Consider the following 19,960-nt stretch of genomic DNA (forward strand, 5'->3'; position numbering starts at 1 on the left):
AAACATTTCATTTGAAATTTATTACAGTATAAGTTACAAATTTGTTCAAATTTGGAACAAAATAGATCTATTTTTATTTGTGTCTTATTCATTGTGATTGTAAAATGTTAAAATACTAGCTGAACCAGATATTTAGCTTTTTTTTTTCTCGAATAGGTGTCCAGGTGCGATAATAAATTTGTTTGTGCAAATGATCTTATAGATAAAGCAGCTTTTACTATTATAACTTTAAGGGTTTTTAAGTTTTATAAAGTTAATTTTTATATCTATTGTCTAGAGTCTGCTAGATCTATCTACATTTTCTTCATCTTTTCCCTTTGGACTTCGATAATCATTTCTTTGCAGTTTTTTAAACATTGAATATTAAAAAAATTCCCTTTACAATATTTTCGATATTATTTCTCTAAATAATATACTATATAATAATATAGGTCTACGTATATATATATATAAAGATCTAGATTCTAGATCTTTAAAAAGGCTTTAGTCAGTTTAGATCTAGATCTATCTAAAATCTTTAGATTCTATTCTAGAAGAACTAGCCACTGACACGAAAGGAAGTTGTAAACAGCTGCAGTTAGATCTATAAAAATTTGTCTGGAAAAAAAAAAGAAATTTAGCCATTGAGATGATTGACTAAAATGGCCGACGCAGACACAATACGAAGGCTGTGGAGATATAAATCTGATTTAGAAGAGGGCCCAGATGAAGAAAAGGTAAAACAAACAAGGTTTTTTTTTTGGTTGCATAGTCTAATGTTGAGCATATGTTATCGATCTAAATCTAGCTTATTTGTGTTGTTTAATAGACTACTTTACTTGCAACGTAAGCGTTTTGTTTTGCAATTTGTTCCAAATTTCACCATTCAGATTCACTAATTCAGGCATTTGTTGCTGCAGCTGTGTAGCAGAGGCCCTGAGGAGAGGCTAAGCAGTTACATATAATATATATGTAGATATAGGTCTAGATATATATCTAGAAGTCTATAATGACTATTAACTCTATAATATATGGTAGATTCTTATAACTGAACACCGACTTTCGGGAACTAGATCTAGGTCAATTTTTTATTTTATTTTTTTATTTGGTGAAGGTTTAACTTACAAAAAAACTGAAAGCAGATTCTTATTCTGCAACTAAAGGACTATAAAAATAGATGTGTTCCTTTGTATTACCACCCATAGTCAAGATTTTATTTTAGAATAAATTAGGTCACTTCATGCTCCTATTTTGAACGCAGTTTTTGGGCTTTCTCCTTTAGTTGAACAGTGAGCACCGGTGTTGAACACCACTATGTAATTGCTAATAAATTATATCGATGTTACTTAAAAATTATTTAGATTGTAGTAAAAGAAGTAGATTCAATTTTGCAATATGGATTTATAGTCTATTTCCTCATATACTCTTTCTCTCTTTATATATATATAATAATATCGTGTATAGTTTATTTATTTAAATACCTATATAATCTATGTGTAGAAACAGACAGAAATAAATTTATATAGATTATAGAGCTATAAATTAATTATTTTAATTTAATAAACATGATATTTTCTACTAGGCTACTTGTATTTTCTCTCTGTCTTTCTTTTAACTCCCATCCAAGGACCCTCTTCTTGTTTTCATAATTTGGATGTTCGTTTTGTGACACCTTAACATCCCCTCCCTCCCATAGATGCTTATAATTCTTTTCATGACTCTCTCCCCCTTCCCTCCACTGCCTGTTGGATAGTTTGTGACACTACTTGCTGAGTGTATACCTCTCCTTACCGCCAGCTGATCTTGCGTGATCACATGCAGTGGGCATGGTCTCTGGCTTCAAATTAGCAGCCCACACTTTTTCTTTCATTCATAAGTTATATATTCTAGATATCTCTATCTAGGTCATGTTTATTCATTGAAAAAATCATAGATTTATTAATCCCAATAATATTTCTTAATACGATTTTGCTGTGTTCAAAAAGGAGAATGAGCTGAATTCATTATTATTTGTTTGGACACCCCCTTTTTTAATTGTATTTAACAGCTAACGGTATAAATGTGATTGGAATGTCTTTCTAAAGATGTTTGGAAGCTTATTTTGATATGCTCATCAGCCTACGATCAAACAGGCTAATAATATAGCCTTCATCCCTTATATGGGTATGAATTGCCGGGGGAGGTTAAAACAACAGCTTAACATACATGGTTACCGAGAATCTAAATAACTGCCTTCTGCTTTGGAAAAACGGAACAAAATTACCAGAACTTATCTACAATTGGACATGCGCAGGCCCGAATCGTCGATTTTAGATCCAAACATAAAAACAAATGAATTACAAACAAAAAAAGGCGACCCGTTTAGAAAGGAGAATTCGATGGGGTGTTCAAACTATAAGAGCCTCCTCTATCTAATCTAGACTAGTCATCTACTACTAGATTCTAGATCTAGATCTAGCTGATTTTTAGATCTAGATTCTAGACTAGACTATTTTTATCTAGACTGTCTCTAGAACAGTGTTACTGTTGACTGCTGTTGTCGTTTACTAATTATTATATTATTATTATATTCATAATCATAAATCATAGATAACAGAATATATATAATATATATTAGATCTGGATAGATCTAGATCTATATATAGATCTAGATTATAAATCTATATTCAATATTGACTATAATAGTCTAATTGTACATGCAGTCTACTCTGCCTGTGGGCACTTGTTATGGAGTTTGTGACTTTGTGTGTGTGAGTTTCTATAGTGATGGTGGGAAGAGGTTAGCAATTGTCTGTGAATGATGCGAGATTGATGGCATTGTCATCAATGGTCTTAGGTAGGACAGACGACTCCAAAATGTGAGACTGAAAAGAAGTGTTATTAAATTGTATTGAGTTAGATTTTGTTCAAAATACGATTTATCATAATTTATGTCATTACTAAAGTCTACTATATTTATTTTCATTTCATATCAAGTTGATTTTCTTTTTATTATAAAAGTTATGTCGACCCTGGGAAGGTACTCGGCTTTGTCCGGGAGGTGGGGTTGTCTACGAAGATCTGATTTTTGAATTGTGAACATATAATATTTAAGATTTTTACCAAATTATTAAATTTTTACTACCTTTACTATTTTAACTGTGAATAGACCTTGTTTTCAATGATTTAACTGTATAGAATTTAGCCCTTGTTATGTAAAGGGAGAGTGATCCTTAAAGGATTACGGGCACGACATGGCCTAAATTGTGCTGATTTGCCTAAACTCAAAACTCAAACTCATAAAAGTTATATTTAGTATTGTTCTCAAGGAAGTTATTCAAGTTAATTATATTTTTATTAGTTAAGATTTATTACCCATCCATAACAACACTCTGGATCACAATTAATCTGGATATTAATATATACAAAATATTATATTTTATTAATGATATAGACCTAGATTAAGATTTCTAATCTAGATCTAAATAAATTTTTGAGACTGTGTGTTTGGTTGTAACTGTACTGTTTAAGGTGTTTAATTGCTTGATTCTAGAACTAGATCTAATTAGCCAGACTGTCCTAGAACAAGATTCTCAATCATCTGTCTATCAAGACTAATCTAGCCCAAGTCATAGACTGGATTTAGTTAAGACTATTCTAGGTCTCTGTGTATCAGGCCCTAGATGGCAGGAAATGATGTGGTTTGTGGTCTATAAAACATGATCCTGTTGACCTGTTGATGGTCTGAAATACATGAACACTTACATATACTCACTATACAATCCAGATTTGCATTTTACTTTTAAGAGCTTAAAAATTAGTATAATATACATGTATATATTTTACACAGAGAAACAAGTTACACAGATTAGTTTCTAGTATCTGTTAATTAATTCTGATCAGCTTTAATTTAAAGCTTGCCCTCCATGTTGGCATAATTTTATCATATTTCTCAGTATAAACAGAACACCTAGCTTCTAGAGCCAAGTGTCCTTGTGGCCTGATAGGTTTGTTCCCACCATATGTAAAACTTTCATTTTTATTCCCAAGTAGGCTTTGTCCTGTTAGATCTAGATTCTTAGACAATATCAATTTATTTATTTTTTTAGTTATGCACAAAAAAAAATAAAAATAAATCATTCTATGATTAACCAGACAGTGGAGATATGATCCTAAATGGAGACTTTAAAAAAAAAAAGTAATTAATTAAATTGTAATACATGGGTCATAAATCTTCCCCCTCTTCTTCTCACCCTTTGTACTATTCTACTGAGAGATTCATTAACAATTACTTTTTCTTTTACATTAGCTTCTAGAAATACTTGGGAAATTAAAACGTCTCCATGTCTCCATAGCAGCACTTCAGGTAATATTTTTAAAATAGTTAGTGAATTTATTGTTCGCAAGGTTGATTTTCAACTTGAGTCGCTTTAGAGATCTCTAAGTGTTCACATCTTAATATGAACTTAAAATGTTGGGGAACCTTAAAAAGTTGTTTATTATTTAATTGAAAAAATGCAGTCATTGTAATCACAACTAATTTCCATTAAGGATCCATAAAGCAGTCTCAGTCCTAATTCTAGCAACATGACAAGACTGTTGACCTTTGGGGGGTTTATTACTTAGGTTTAGTTTACATCTTTTATTCCATTGACTAGTAAGGTCTTGAAATGGCATAGACTTTTGTCTAATATTTAGTTTCATTTCACTTTTAAATAGAGATAAAGTGTTCATATATTTTAATTACTCTTTACTTAATAAACTAAAATCATATCTTGTAATTCATTTCAGGAAACTGGGGTGGGTAAATTGGTTAATGCTTACAGAAAATATGAGGGGATTGTGGGTCAAAGAGCTCTGGAAGTTGTCAACTTTTGGAAAACCCAGGTTGAAAAGGAAGTGGACCAAAAGTAAGTCTATATATAATAGAAAGTGTTTTAACTTGAGCATTCAGAGTCCGTCTTCTTTGTATTGAGCTTATAGGGCATCTTTCAATTGGTTGAAATCTTTCTCATTTCTCATTTTGTAAACTAGATTTAATTTAATGTTTCTCAAACAAAATGTTTGAGCTTTCAAGTAAAAGCCATTCTACTTATATATAATATATGTGATCTTTTACAACGCATGTTACACCTCTTCCAAATAAAGACTATAAATATGTGGCTTTGAATAGGATATCGAATTTCATGCTTTTGATTTTTTTTAAATATTTTTTTCTAAAAAAATTCAACTTTAAATTATACAAAATGAGCTTTAAATGAATAGCAAGTACATTTTTTTACAAATTGAAATATATATTTAATGAATTTTTTCTCCATCACTATAAATTTACATAGTATAAATCAAACCGTCTATTGCTGCAAAATAACTTCTTAGTGTTGTGCAAACTGTTACAAAATATTTTCAAGTAAATAAACATTACTAACAATAGCCACACAGTAATTTAGATTTAAGTTTCTTCTTTACAGTTAGTGTAAAAGTAAATATGGTTAGTCATTAAAACAAAACAAAATCAATCAAAATGCTATTTCTTTGCTAATGAAATTTTAATCATAAAGTGGCCTGACTATAAATTAGGCATCCCATGAAAACTCATTTCAGAATTTTATCAATGATATAATTGTTAAAAATGGTTTGACCATAGCTAATGTCAAGGCTTTCATTCCATTTCTACAAAATGAACCATAGTTGCTCCATGACTTAATGAGGCCAATGCCAACTCAAAAGACCCAATAAAACTGCTTTCATTTCAGAAGATTTTATAATGTTTCCCAACATAGTCACCCTCAGTTGTAACAGTCACCCTCAGTGACACAGTGTTTATTTGTTTAATGTTGCAGAAGCACCCAGAAAGTTACAAAGTCAGAGCACATCAAAACTGAGGACCAAGACAGTGACGCAGATAGTTGGAATTCATTTCACGAGGAGACCAGTGACAGTGAGGAAGCAGGACGAAACCACAAAGATCCCAGTCACAAAGAAAAATATTCAGACAAGAAGAAACCACCAGGCGAAGTCTACATCCCTACACCTAAAAAACCTCAGGGCTCTCATTATGAGCCCAAGAAAAGACAATCTGAGGCAAGCTCAAATTACATGCCCAGTGAGAAAGAGAAGATCACATCACATGGAACACCCAAACAGGACTACATTCCAACTAAGAAAATGAATGGTCAGGTCACACCCAAGTCTGCTTCTTTGGCACACAGTCATGGGGATGAAGATCTGACTGATAGTGACATTGACATGACAAATGCCAACACAGAATTGGATGAGTCGAAATCTTCCTCTGTAGAAGAATATTACAAGCATATGTTATCCCAGCACAGGGAAAAGAACTGTGATATAGTCAAAGTCAAAGAAGAAAAGAAAGAGTCTCAACAAGACAGACCAAGTAATAAGTCCATTTCTCAAAAAGATAGACAGTCTGCTGATAGTGAGTCTCATTCCAAAAAGAGAAGTGATAGAGCGCACAGTGTAGATGAAAGAGGTGACAGGCAAAAGGACATCAAGAAAGTTGACAGGAAGAGGAAGAACCATACCATTAGTGATAGTGAAAGCGATGATTGCAGTGAGAAGAATCCCAAGCATAAAATGCTGTCTTCATCACAAAGCCATAAATCATCTCATCACAAATCCTCAGGTCACGACTCATCTTCAAACCTCAAGTCATCATCAGATCACAGGTCATCATCAGATCACAGGTTATTGTCAGATCATAGGTCATCATCCCATCACAAATCATCATCATCAAGCCGGAGCTTGTCCAATCATAAGTCAGATTCAGGTGGAGATCAGCGATCATCAGAGCACAAATCATCATCTCACCATTCTACTTCTAGTCATAAATCATCTCACCATTCATCTTCTAGACATAAATCAGACCATAAACCTTCTCAGCATACTTCTTCCTCCGATCATAAGTCATCTTCACATCATTCATCCTCTAGTCATAAATCGTCATCACAGACTACAGCCCCTAAAAGAGAATCATCAGTAGATTGTAAATCATCTTCAAACATTTCCTCCTCCAGTCACAAATCATCCTCACATATCTCTTCTCGCAGTTCAAGCTCTGAAACAGAATATGTGCCTTCCAAAAAAACTAAAATTGACGATGACATTGGAGAATTGTATTCCCCTACAGTCATTAGGCCCCAACATTGTGATGAGGCTAAACCAGCTTATTCTCCAACCCCTATAAAAAATAATGTCAAGATAAAAAGTGGTAGCTATTCCAAGTACCATGATGCAGCAGAGCAGCATTTTCCAACCTCCCCCCCTGCTATACATAATGAAATAAAAGGAAAAAAAGAAAAGCACTCCTCTAGTTCTGTAATTAGAGAACAGCAATACTCTCCAACTCCATTGTCTAACAATATTAGAGTAAAAGAAGAAAGATACTCTCCAACTCCCGTATCCAGCAAAATCAAAGTGAAAGAAGAGAGATACTCTCCAACTCCTGTGAATAACAAAGTCCAAGTGAAAGAAGAGAGATACTCCCCAACTCCTGTTACTTACAAAGTAAAGGTAAAAGAAGAGCAGTATTCCCCCACTCCCATTTTAAAAGAGACAAGAGTGAAAGAAGAGAGATATTCTCCTATTCCAGTGGGTGGAAGTTCTTTTGCAATCACATACTCTCCAACACCTGTGAATGCAATACATCAAGATGAAGATAGTGATGCCAACTCAGAAGATCAAAGCAAGGGCCACTCATCCAGTCATTCAAAATCAAGTAAGAACTATTTTAAAGAAGGTGACCATTCTTCTTCAAGTAAGCATAAGAGTCGATCACATCATTCAGATCACTCAAGCACCTCATCAAAACTGACACATTCCCATCACACTAAAGATTTCGAACATACATCCTCATTGAAACAATCATATTCATCCAGTCATGAACATAAGTACAGCACCCATTACTCCAGTAGTAAAGACAAAAGCAAAGTCTCTCATTCATCTAGATCAGATGACAAGTGTGACTCTAAAGAAAGCAACAGTGACAAAAAAGTGACATCCTCGGATCCCAAGCAGAACAAACAAAGCATTGTCTCTACAAAAAAAAACTCTACAAGTTCTCACTCAGACTGTGTTGTTGATAAGCAGAGATCCCATTCTTCTAAACACAAAAAAGAAAAGCCCAAAAAAACGTATTCCACTGATGACGTTGACTTGTTTTCTGATGTCATTAAATTAGAAACTAAGGCTTGTGACAAAAAAGTCAACCAACTGAACTCTGGTGGTTCTACCACACATAAATCAGAAAAATCTGGGAGTTCCACTAAGTCGCTTCCAGAAAACAAACCTTCACCTTCAACATCTCGTTTGGCGTCTTCCAAGCGTAAGCCTGTCATTCAATCTGATAGTGACAATGATACAGGCTACATAGCTCCAGATTCCCCAAAGTCTGATGAGCTTTCAAACAGCTTGAATAAGGGGAAAAAATCTGATAAGCCTTATATTGATGAAAGTGCCATGTCATTTGATGACTTCTTAAACTTTGATGAAGCTGCTATTATGAAGAAGAGCAAACCCAGTTCAAAATCATCCAAGGCAGTAGCCTCAACTTCTAAGGCATCTTCATCAACTTCAAAGACCTCATCTTCTATCTCTCTATCTTCAAAAGCCAAAAGCAGCCAGTCGCCATTAATTGAAACTAGTAAATTGCAGCAAACATCTTCGTCCAAGTTCTCTATTCCTACACCCACCAAATCAGTAAGTAAAAAAATTTAAACATCAATGATCTTTGCTAAATAGTTTAACTTGGAAAAGTAGATAAAATAACTGAGTGATGGATTATTCAGGTTTTGCCATTTGAGGCAGCTTTCATTTTCTGGACCTTAAATGGGGTTGATATTGGATATTGGTGACATTTTTTTGTAGTTAGAATTCTGTGTCATCTTTTTAAGGACTTCCACACCTCTCCTTTCTCCCCCTCCCCAACAGTACTGTTGCCACATGTAGCAATCAAATGATAAATGTATTTTAAATTTAATGGTTTCATGCATGAAATAGGTCTAAAGCATATCAATTAAGTTGAATAAACTAGAACATTGGATATTAAGCTCAACAACCTTAACCTTTGGTTAGAAAATCTACCCTAAAAAACCATTCCCAACAAACTTATAAAGATGTGTGATCTGGTAGAAATAGGAACCCTCAAAGTTAAGTTTCAACCCATAATTTCCCAAAACTCTTTAATTCTGGTTATATCATGAGGGTATTTAAAAAGAGCATTTTGTCAGGCCTTCTTGGCTTAAGTAATTACAGTGCTATATCTTTTCACTGGTTCTCATATATACTATTTGCAGTTGGTTGTCACAGAGAAAGACCTACTCAGTCTGCTCCCTGAGACTCATGCCCAGTATAAGCCACTTAGATACAACCCTTACTACATGGATGGAGACGAGAGAGGTGAATACTGTTTGTAGAATGGCATTAAAATGTATTTACTTTCCAGATCAGTGGGTCTCAACATTTGAAACAATTTAGAACATATTAAAAGGGCTACATTCTAATTATTATGACATAAAAAATTATTGAACCCATGTTAATTTGACACTTGAGCAGTGCTGAGACTTAGAATCTTATAATGGTTGATATTCTCAAACATTTTGAGACTTGACTGCTGATTAACCCTAAGTCCAAGTTGAAAATTATTCCACTATAAACAAGTATTACTTTTTACTTTCTTGTTGGTTGGTGCACCCAAGTATAAATACAATTTTTATAGTAAGTAGCCAGAACTTATAGAAGATAAAGGAAACCATAAAACATGACTAGGTTGACACATGAAATGCGTAAAAAGTCATTCTCTTTTGAAGTAATGTCTGTAATCTATAAGATAACATGTATGTTTATTGGTATTGTCATTTCTCTTTATTTTGTAAAGATCTCATGATCCTGTTGTAGTTACTTGCTAATTTATTTCATTATTAAAAACTTTCTCATTATTTTCTTTTAGCTCGTTCACCAACTCCACCCAGATTTGACCCAGAGACTGTTGGGGTGAAGTCCCTGGCTAGAACGCAAGTCTACTCTGGCAGAAAGCATGGAATCACTGGTGAGACTTTCTTGGAGTAATTGAAGGGCTTTTGTCCCATAAAAGAACATACAAAAAATATGATTGTAACCTAAATCTTGTAGTGGATGATAATTGCATTTCAAATATTTAGTTGTTTATTTTTTTTTTACTTGATTGCTTGTTAATTATGACTTCATATCACAGCCACCCACTGAATTAGTATAGGGAAGATAGTAAGATATTACTAAAATTGTGCTTTTCTCAATTTAATGCTATTGGCTGATTATGAAATTAGTGAATAAACCTATAAGTTGCAGAAGATTAGCAGCAGACAAATACATAGACTAGTGTCAGGTTCCTTTTTTGGCTCACTAGGGATTACTTACAAAGGATTACTGTGGATCGATAGTGTCTGTAAGGTCAGCTTGAACGACAAATCAACAAATGTCTATTAAGGTTGAGTTGAGAAAATGTCGACACGGGATATAACTCGTGTAGCGTGTAGAACTGCTACACCCACACTTGAAGAATAATGTCAACACGGGACACGGGATATAACTCGTGTAGCGTGTAGAACTGCTACACCCACACTTGAAGAATAATGTCAACACGGGACATGGGATATAACTCGTGTAGCGTGTAGAACTGCTACACCCACACTTGAAGAATAATGTCAACACGGGACACGGGATATAACTCGTGTAGCGTGTAGAACTGCTACACCCACACTTGAAGAATAATGTCAACACGGGACACGGGATATAACTCGTGTAGAACTGCTACACCCACACTTGAAGAATAATGTCAACACGTGACGTAACTTGCGTAGGAGACAGGACACTTGAAGAATAATGTCAACACGGGACGTAACTTGCGTAGGAGATATAACTCGTGTAGCGTGTAGAACTGCTACACCCACACTTGAAGAATAATGTCAACACGGGACGTAACTTGCGTAGGAGACTGCTACACCCACACTTGAAGAATAATGTCAACACGTGACGTAACTTGCGTAGGAGACAGGACACTTGAAGAATGATGTCAACACGGGACGTAACTTGCGTAGGAGATATAACTCGTGTAGCGTGTAGAACTGCTACACCCACACTTGAAGAATAATGTCAACACGTGACGTAACTTGCGTAGGAGACAGGACAATGTTTAATTTGTCCTGTGAAGTCAGATTTACAATTTTCGCTTAAATGTAGTTTATCTGGACCGGACGAAGCCCAGAAATGTCAACGATTATTAGGTGACATAAAAATATTGTTTGCTTTGGATGCAATATTTATTAGCTTTTATTAGCTTAGTGACGAATAACAGGTACAAAAGACGAGGTACCTGCCCGGACGAAGCCTCCAGATGTCAGAGTTCACTTCTGCTTGGCAGGACTTGGTTGGTGTGTTTCTCGACTTGGCTCGTTAGGCTCGTTAGGGGGTTACTTAAATACGAATAATTATCACAAACAAACTCCGACTCCAAATATATATATGAATAACACAAGTAATACTTTAATACTTTAATAGTATCTGATTGAGCACAAAAAATGATATCAACCTCAGTAAATATTAAATACACAAAACACCAGTCTAGGAACATAATACAACTAACGAACTACCAATCCACTCTATCAACCAGCGGAAAAACTACCATTCAAAAACATCACGTGTATACTGTTCACATTCATGCCTGGGGGGGGGGGGAAGAGAAGAGGAGAAATAAACAAAGGGATATAACTCTTTCATACTTAAATAGTACAAAGAAATAACACAATCACTCTCGCCATACCTGCCCCTGACAGATAGTAAACACTTATTGATAACAAAAATATTTCTACAGGAATCAAGAAAAACTTTATCCTTCATGAAATTACAAATGTAGTATTTCTATAAGAAACACTCTGTACTAGCAAACAAACATCCATTCTCTTCTAGTTTATGATAACAGCTGACTACTTATTTCTCTCTCTCATACAAGGAAAAAGTCACATTTAAAGCCATCACATGTATACTGTTCACAAACAGCACACTATTTTTCCTTGGCACAGTCTGCAAAAGAGCTCACAGCTCAGCAGCAAAAAGCTGGCTAGAAGAAGAAGAAGAAAGTATACTATTCACATTTATACCCAGGGATATAAACAAAATATACCAAAATATATACCAAAATAGCAACAAAGAACCAAATGAGCAAAATGAAGAATTCCGTTGGAACGTGGAAAAATAATTACCAAGAGAAAGAGTTATTGAATATGTTGTTGCCACAATGAACTTTTTTTTTTTTATCGAAATATTAAGTTTGAATAAAATATTTAGATCATTTGAATACATTGTTTTTAAATTCTACTGATATTTGCTGTCAGTTTTGCAAAGACAGTTTTAGAAATTATTTTTTGTGATATCTTGAACTCAATTTTTTTGCAAATTCTATATATTTTGTGCTTTCTTTATTGATTTACAGAGGTCAAGCCATTGTATGATCTGTGCATGCAAGTATTAATAGAAAATATAGACTGTAAGTACAATCACTTCAAATAGAGAAACTGTATACATGCATATTTTATTTTCTGGCCATAAAGGGATTTTTCTGAACTATTGTAATGAATAAAGGCTATTTTTAAACTTAAGCAAAGGTGTTGTGTTTTTTAAAACCTGTTCCTTATAAGCAGACACAATTTAGAAGACAATAAAATGACATTTAATGTTTAATTTTTTTTTAACCCATATAGATTCGATACTTCAGCAATGCTAAGACTTAGTTCCAATGTATCTCATCAAGTGTTAAGCTTTTCCTTCCTCTGTTGGCTTTCTGATCAAAATAAGATCTGATATCTCATTTGTTTGTTTGTGTTCTTTACTTATCCAAGATGTTTTTTGGTCACTCTTTAAGAAACTCACTTCTTTAACTTCAAGTAATTGTGTGCCTATGTTGCTAACTGTTGTACCTATGTTTCAGTGATAGAAGATGTGGGTGGTGTCCCCTATGCAATCCTGAAGCCCGTGCTAGAGAGGTGTACAGCCCAACAGCTGTGTGAGTTGGAGAATTTCAATCCAGTGAGTGGCTTCTTATTTTTATTATAGTGCTCATATGAAAAAAAAAAAAGTTTGTTATAACATTAGAACACTAGTCATTAAGCGTAAAATTTCTATTTAATATTATAGCTGATACCTTTTAGAGAAGAAATTCTTAACTAAGCTGCAGTTGGATCCAAAGAGTTGGTTTGCAGACATTGATTTGTGGAATGATACATATTAATAGACAATACTATCTATTTTTAGGAATTAGACTATATTCTGCTTTAATAATTTTTCATGTTTTAAGTAAAAGGCATCAACTGGTATAGATATTGTCTTAGCCTAACATTGTACTTCACTTAATCTTCTCTTTCATAGAGTGTTTGGCTAAAAGCTCTTGCTCATCTCATCTCTGCCTGTGGTCCCTTCTGGGGCATAGGCCACCAACCAGCTTCCTCCAGGCATCTCGGTTCTGTGCGAGTCTCTCCAACTGTTCCCATGATTGCCCATCTGTTTGGCAACTACTTTCAAATTGTGGCACCATGTATTCCTGGGCCGTCCCCTCTTCTTCTTTCCTTGGGGGTTCCAGGTTAGGGATGTTGGATGCAGCATTGTGAAGGGTGTGACCTATCATCTCCAGCGTCTCTCAAGGATATCTACTTTAATGGGCTGCTGCTTTGTTCTTTGCCACAGTTCCTCTTGCTACTTTTGATGAAGTGCAAAGATTTTAAGGCCTGGAATGAGAGGCTGTCTCTTCGCTCTGTCTCTGTCCACCACTTCAGCTCACAAGATGATCATTTTTATTACTTCCATTTTTAGGAGCCTTGACTCCTTAAGCCACATCCATCCTTAGACTTTAGAACCTCCTTAGACCTTCTCCTCAGATCTCCTTTTGAAAGTTGGGATGACTTGAAGCATGCTGCATAGCAACACTGGGGTGCTCTAGCCCCTGGCATATAATAAGTGCAAGAGTTTTAAACATAAATGTTATTTAAATAGTTAATTATTTTGTTATGAGATGTTCATATGGTAGTAGCAATTTTTTCTTTCAACATGGTGAAATCTTGTTCAAACCTGAAGATTAAATACTCTGCCACCCAACTTTTACTTTTGTAGTTTACAAGCATTCTCCATTATTTAAATTTATTTTCCTAAGCTCAGCTACCTTTTGGTAGCCTGCTGGGTAACATTAGTTCACTAGTTTGTGCAAAGTAATATTTAAACAATTTGAGTTTAGCTTTAAACATTGAACAGCTTATAAACAAAACATTATCCTTCTCAATTTCTAATAATTTCTTTTTGAATGTTTTTTTTTTTCTTTTACTCCATGGAAACTGGTAACAGTAGTTATGAATTAAATCATTTGAATCAACCATAATACACTGTTGATTAAAGGATATGCCTAAAATTGATATAGTTTCTTTGATTTAAATTATTTTCAACTATCTAAAAATAAAATGGACTTTAATTAAAGTTTCAAATGTTTAAATCATTTGTGAAAAGAATAAATGATATTTTTCCTCTTGCTTTTGTTTTCTTTTATGTTATTATTAAATATTGTAAACACTGTGTCGTCAACTACAAAGCAAATCTGCACAAAGTGTTTAGAAAAAACTATTTTGGGCTTGTAATGCATTGGTAGCACTTCTTAGTGTTGCTTTAAGTAGCTGCTTTCTGTCATTTTAGCACTTCCTGGAGGATACTGATGAACTGTGGGAGAACCTGTGCAGCAGAGACTTCAGGGGATGTAAGAGGGAGGAGATGGAGTCATGGAGAGAGCTCTACATGGTGAGTAAATGTTTCCTCAGATTCAGGCTGTTGTTGACTAGTTCTGTTCAGTATTCCACAGCATCAGATTCAGGCTGTTGTTGACTCATTCAGTATTCCACAATATTTGGTTCCAGCTGTTGTTGATTAGTCTTGTTCAGTATTCCACAGCATCAGGTCTTTTTGTGTGTGTCCGTGCAAGATTCACCAATTCTCTCGCGTTAGTTTGCATTTGGGATTTTCATAAAAAGATTTTGTATCCATATACACATGAAAGTATTGATAAGCTATGTAATTTTAAAAAGCTTATAATAATTTTTGTGTACTATTAGTACTGGAGAAAATATGTTTATGCTCGTTTGCTTGCAGTAACATTGATCTTTCAATTTTCCTCTTTTCATTTTTTCAAAGCTTTTCTTTAGGTTCCATTATCTCTGTATCTTTCTCTTCTTTTTCTCTTTCACTGTTTCATTGTTAAAAAACCTAACCTGGACCTTAGAAATCAAAATGTCAACAAAAGGTAGACAGATTAATGTGTATATATCTTAAAAGAAGACTTTTATCTTAAGTAAATATTTATATGTAAGCTTACAATGTTCATTAGTTATTTAATGTTTCATTACACTTTTTTATGGCATAAATATGGAAAATACATTTATGATATAGTTCTTTTTGTATATCCATCTGAGTTAAAAATAGTGAAACAATTTTTTTTTTTTGAAAATTAAACATTTTTTCTTTGTTTCCCGTTTATCAGAAAAAATTTGAAGAGAGGGAACTAAAGTATCAGAAGTTGAAAAACAATATGTCTTCCACAATCACCAAAGGTCAAGCTGGTAAGTTCACTTTTTTTTTCTTTACAATTTATATATTGTATCATATGTCTGGTATGTAAAATGTGACATTTAAAAATAAGCCTGGGGGCTTGACTTCTTTAGGGGCCCCTGCATTTTGACTTTTGACATCATGACATGAGATATTGGCGTAATATTTAATATTTATTGTAAAAAAAATAAATTAAAAACTCATTTGGGTGCCCCCCTCAAGTAGGGGCCAGGGGGGATTTTCAAATTTTCCATCCCCCCACCATAGCTATGCCACTGTACTTAAGGTTGTTGGGATGTTCGGTTCACCATGCATTAGGACAAAGTGTAATTTTTTCCCTTTCTAATGAATAATTAATTAGGATGTGCGAATTGAGTGAAATAAACTTTAAGCAAGATTAACTTGGTGACATCAAATGGTGACCTCAATTAATTTTCTTTATGTTCCATGTTCTGTCTGTATTAGATGTATTCTTTTTTTCATGTATTCTCAATATACATGTCTACAGGCAGGAAAGCTCAACTGGCCTATGTTGACACAGTGGCCAAGCCGCCCAGGGAAGTCTTGCGAAAACAGAAACAGTTTGGTACAGGGTGCATCTCCAGAAAAGGAAACACTACATTGAAGCCATATCGTCCAAGTCTTACAGTGCCAGCAGTCAATCCTATGACTGAACTTCAAAGAAGTAAGTTTCAATGCTTTAGTATAGAACTATCTTATTTGCATTGTTACAGAACTACAAGACCCTTAGGCTTTGCTCAATATTTGATTCATAGATGTTTCTTACGAAATGGTGCTTTGAAAACAGAAGTATTTACACACGTTTTCAGGCTTTAATATATGCACTTTTGTGTTTGATTTGGAATATAATTTTTAAAAATTTTATATGTTTGAAACACATAAGCTTTTATTGAGTACCAATGTCATTTATCAATTTTAAATTATTCTATACTATTCAATAGGAGCATTTTAAAACTATAATAATGATGATTATTAATAATTATTTTGTTGCAATTATTATATTCACAATAATCATTTTCATACAAGTTGCTGATGGTAAAATATTTTATATTAGTAGAACTATTAAATAACTTGTATAAACATTAGCTAATATAACATTAACAACTAAATCTGCAATAGCATATAGATTAACCATTTGTTTTATGAATATAAATGGAAAATGAAGCAAGAACTACCCTTACACATCCAGCCACTTACACTGCTTTTGTTAATAACTGTAAGTCCGTTACCCATCCAGAGACCCCTAGTGATTTCTCATGCCTCGCTCCCAATGGTAAAAGATTAAGTAAAATCTGGATCTAGGCTACACATTTTTTGATTCATTAATCTGAGTGCAAGAAAACAGTGGATATTTTAGCAATCAAATAAACAATCAGGCTTAACAAAAGTGCAATAATCTCCACAACATTCTTTTTTTTTTTTTTACAGTGTATAGACCAACACCACCAATGCTGGCAAAAGCTTTACAGATGAGAAAAAATATGAGACGGTGAATATTACTTGTGGAAGAAGCAATGTCGGTGAATATACCTTGTGGAAGAGGCAAAGATGGTGACTATGTTCCAAGGCTTTCATTATTCTATTTTGTCATGGAAAAAAGGTGATATTTCTAGACAAAGGCCACTACCCTGCTCAAGAGGATGGTTGTTGTTCTGTTGTTATATTTACAATTTTAATCACATTGTATTTACATGCTTGTATTTACATGTTTTGGTTCAGTAGCAAAAACCATGTTTCAATTAATTTAAAAATAATTTATACATTTTTGTGATGTTGCCTTTGTATATGTACATACACATACCAACCAAACTACTGTTATGTTGTCTAGATGTTATCTAGAAAATTAATCTTTAAGCAAGAACTGTCTTTCCACACTTGACATTTTATCTTTGTAAATATACAAAACAGATTATTTATTCCTTACTAGACCTCTGGATCTAGTTTCACTCCATGAACTGAGTTTCAAACTAGATTTGAAGTTATACTTTTCAGCATGGTTTGATAATGTAAATAGTTTTTGTTTTCTAACAAGATGGTTGATACAAATAAACATAGCTCTGCCTATAAGTATGAAAAACAAATTTACCAACTCTAATGATAGAAAAAATATTTTGTGGTCAGTAAATAGACTAATTCAGTGTTTATAAATTGTATGTCACATACATGATGAGTCTTGCACTTCTCTGCAGTGACATAAGAAGTCTATGTACAGGATGAAATTTAAGGAAGTTTATTTATATCCTGGTTCTTATGAAATTAAATGCTGAAGTATGAAGCAGGATGATGCCATATTTTTTTTTTTTTTTAAATTTGGATGATTCAACTAATCTCCAAATGTTCAAATTATTTTGTCTAAATGAAATAATTAAAAGGGGTCTATTATTGGCAGAACTAAATGATTTGTATGCTTTCTAGTCTATAAAGTATGAAACACAAATATCTTAATAACAAGGCATTTACTTGGATATGAAGACTCAGCTGTGACTGGTGATAGACTACTTTGAGAAAGATGATGGGGCTATTTAACCAGAGATAGGATTTAAAAACAAAGGTTTAGTGTTGGCACAGAAAATATCATTGATTGATATGTAAATTATACATTGAAGTAACTCAATTGTAGCATTAATTTTACTCATTGTGTTAATTCTATGTAAATGACTTTTGTTGTTTTAACATCAACTGGTTTTTATTTATTTATTGGGTTGGTGTGTGTGAAGTGTTGTGTGTCCAAGCAAAACTTGCTTTATCACTGAAGAGTTATCTGTTATATGTGTATTATGTGAGTGTGTAGTATAGATGAGTAATTATATATCTTTTATTAAAAATAGGTTATTGACCTATTGTTATTGATCTGGGTTTACGTGTGAAATGTTACAAAGTGTCAAAGCAAAACTCCTTGATGGATTTGATTTGTCTATGAAGTGATCATTGTAACAGTGTTATTGATCACTTTGATGTTACAGCATTGCTTCTTAAATGTCTTCTATACAATATTGCAAATGTATTTTATTTGAATGTTTTAAGGTAAAAACCAACAAGCCATTATCTTTGCCAAATAAATTTTTTTTGTGCTCATATTAAATTAGTTTTTTTTTTAGTTTTATTCTTACATCCTATCTTCCTTGGTGTGACACTAACCATCTAGTAATACTCTAATTGGGATGCAGCATTGGAATTACCACTGCAAAGGTGTTTTTGAGAAAATTGATTATGTAATCCAATATCTATTTGTCTCTTGTTAAAGCTGCATTGATTTAGATAATTGTCAGTTTGATATTAAAACTAAGATGACCAGCATTAAATACTCATATGCTAGTTTATACAAGACAAGAGTCAATGTCAGTAAATATAATTTTCATTGTAAGTTATTTCTTGTTAGCAATTTAAAAAAAAATATATAAAAAGAATAATTTTAAAAAGACAATTCCTCCTATATACAGCTGATCAACCTTTGTGGGAATGATTATTTTTTGCTTTTAATATTAATGAATTATAGATTTAAAAAATGTAACATATTTACCCTGCCCTTATTACCTCCCCCCCCCCCCAAAATAAAATAAATTCTAAGCTTGAATGTATAAATTTAATGAAATTGTAATGATAGGCATATATACATTTAGAATATGTTGCACAAAATGTTCTTAAACTTTATTTATTTAACTCTTTAATGTATAGAGCCTACATGTGGAGACCCCCCCCCCCTTGACATGACTGTTTGATATAGTTTTTCAAGAACAAATTTAATATTAGTTTCCCAGTGTGGTCAATTAGCTAGTAATTCTTTTCCCACGCTTTCGTGATCCATTTCCACCCAGTTCCCATGAATTTGCAAGCTGAATAGAGAAATGGTAAAAAAAAGTATTCTGGTTATATACTAAATAAAAAATTTTCCTAGTCAGTCTTAAATTTGAGAAATAAAAGTTAAGACATTATGATAATTCTAAACATAATTGGGGAAAAATCACAAGCCTCATTCTTTAATTGATTTTTTTAGCCAAAAAGGATGGTTTCCAGGTCATGTGGTATGTGCTATAGACTCATCTCAATGGTCCTGTGTTCCAAACCTTCCTGCTTCCTTGCACGAGGTTTGTGCTACGATGTAATGATCTATAATTCTGAAGGAACATGTGAAACAAACTAGTTTCCCAATTAACCGATTTCTGCACCGATTTATGGAATATCAACACAATTTTGGTCATTTACAAGAGAATTCTGTTATGCATTAATAAAAATACCCATGAGTATTAGCTTAGATATCAGCTGCATGAAGTACTGCATAAAATGACTATTATACTGGATTGAATAGAATAATATTTCAATTTTTGTCGAAAGGATGCAAGCAATTTTAGCAAAT

General features: G+C 33.4%; 1 protein-coding gene across 1 annotated transcript; it reads left to right on the forward strand.

Moving 5' to 3' along the window:
* The first annotated feature begins 565 nt into the window (after window positions 1–565).
* Window positions 566–18,688, forward strand: LOC106062143 (elongin-A-like). Its single transcript, XM_056015660.1, has 12 exons — window positions 566–716; window positions 4,268–4,324; window positions 4,750–4,868; window positions 5,799–8,673; window positions 9,270–9,372; window positions 9,923–10,021; window positions 12,440–12,493; window positions 12,935–13,032; window positions 14,680–14,781; window positions 15,518–15,596; window positions 16,094–16,270; window positions 17,035–18,688. Exons 1-12 carry the CDS (start codon window positions 642–644, stop codon window positions 17,097–17,099), a joined length of 3,903 nt encoding a protein of 1,300 aa, XP_055871635.1. The 5' UTR covers window positions 566–641; the 3' UTR covers window positions 17,100–18,688.
* Window positions 18,689–19,960: the final 1,272 nt, after the last annotated feature.

The sequence above is a fragment of the Biomphalaria glabrata genome, chromosome 17 (genome assembly GCF_947242115.1).
Source record: "Biomphalaria glabrata chromosome 17, xgBioGlab47.1, whole genome shotgun sequence".
Classification (NCBI taxonomy): domain Eukaryota; kingdom Metazoa; phylum Mollusca; class Gastropoda; family Planorbidae; genus Biomphalaria; species Biomphalaria glabrata.

Excerpts from the sequence above, each read along its gene's own strand:
- LOC106062143 (XM_056015660.1), top strand. The coding sequence starts at position 642 with ATGGCCGACGCAGACACAATACGAAGGCTGTGGAGATATAAATCTGAT. Across the intron at positions 9,373-9,922 it reads CATGGATGGAGACGAGAGAG|CTCGTTCACCAACTCCACCC; the intron begins GTGAATACTGTT and ends ATTTTCTTTTAG. Across the intron at positions 10,022-12,439 it reads CAGAAAGCATGGAATCACTG|AGGTCAAGCCATTGTATGAT; the intron begins GTGAGACTTTCT and ends ATTGATTTACAG.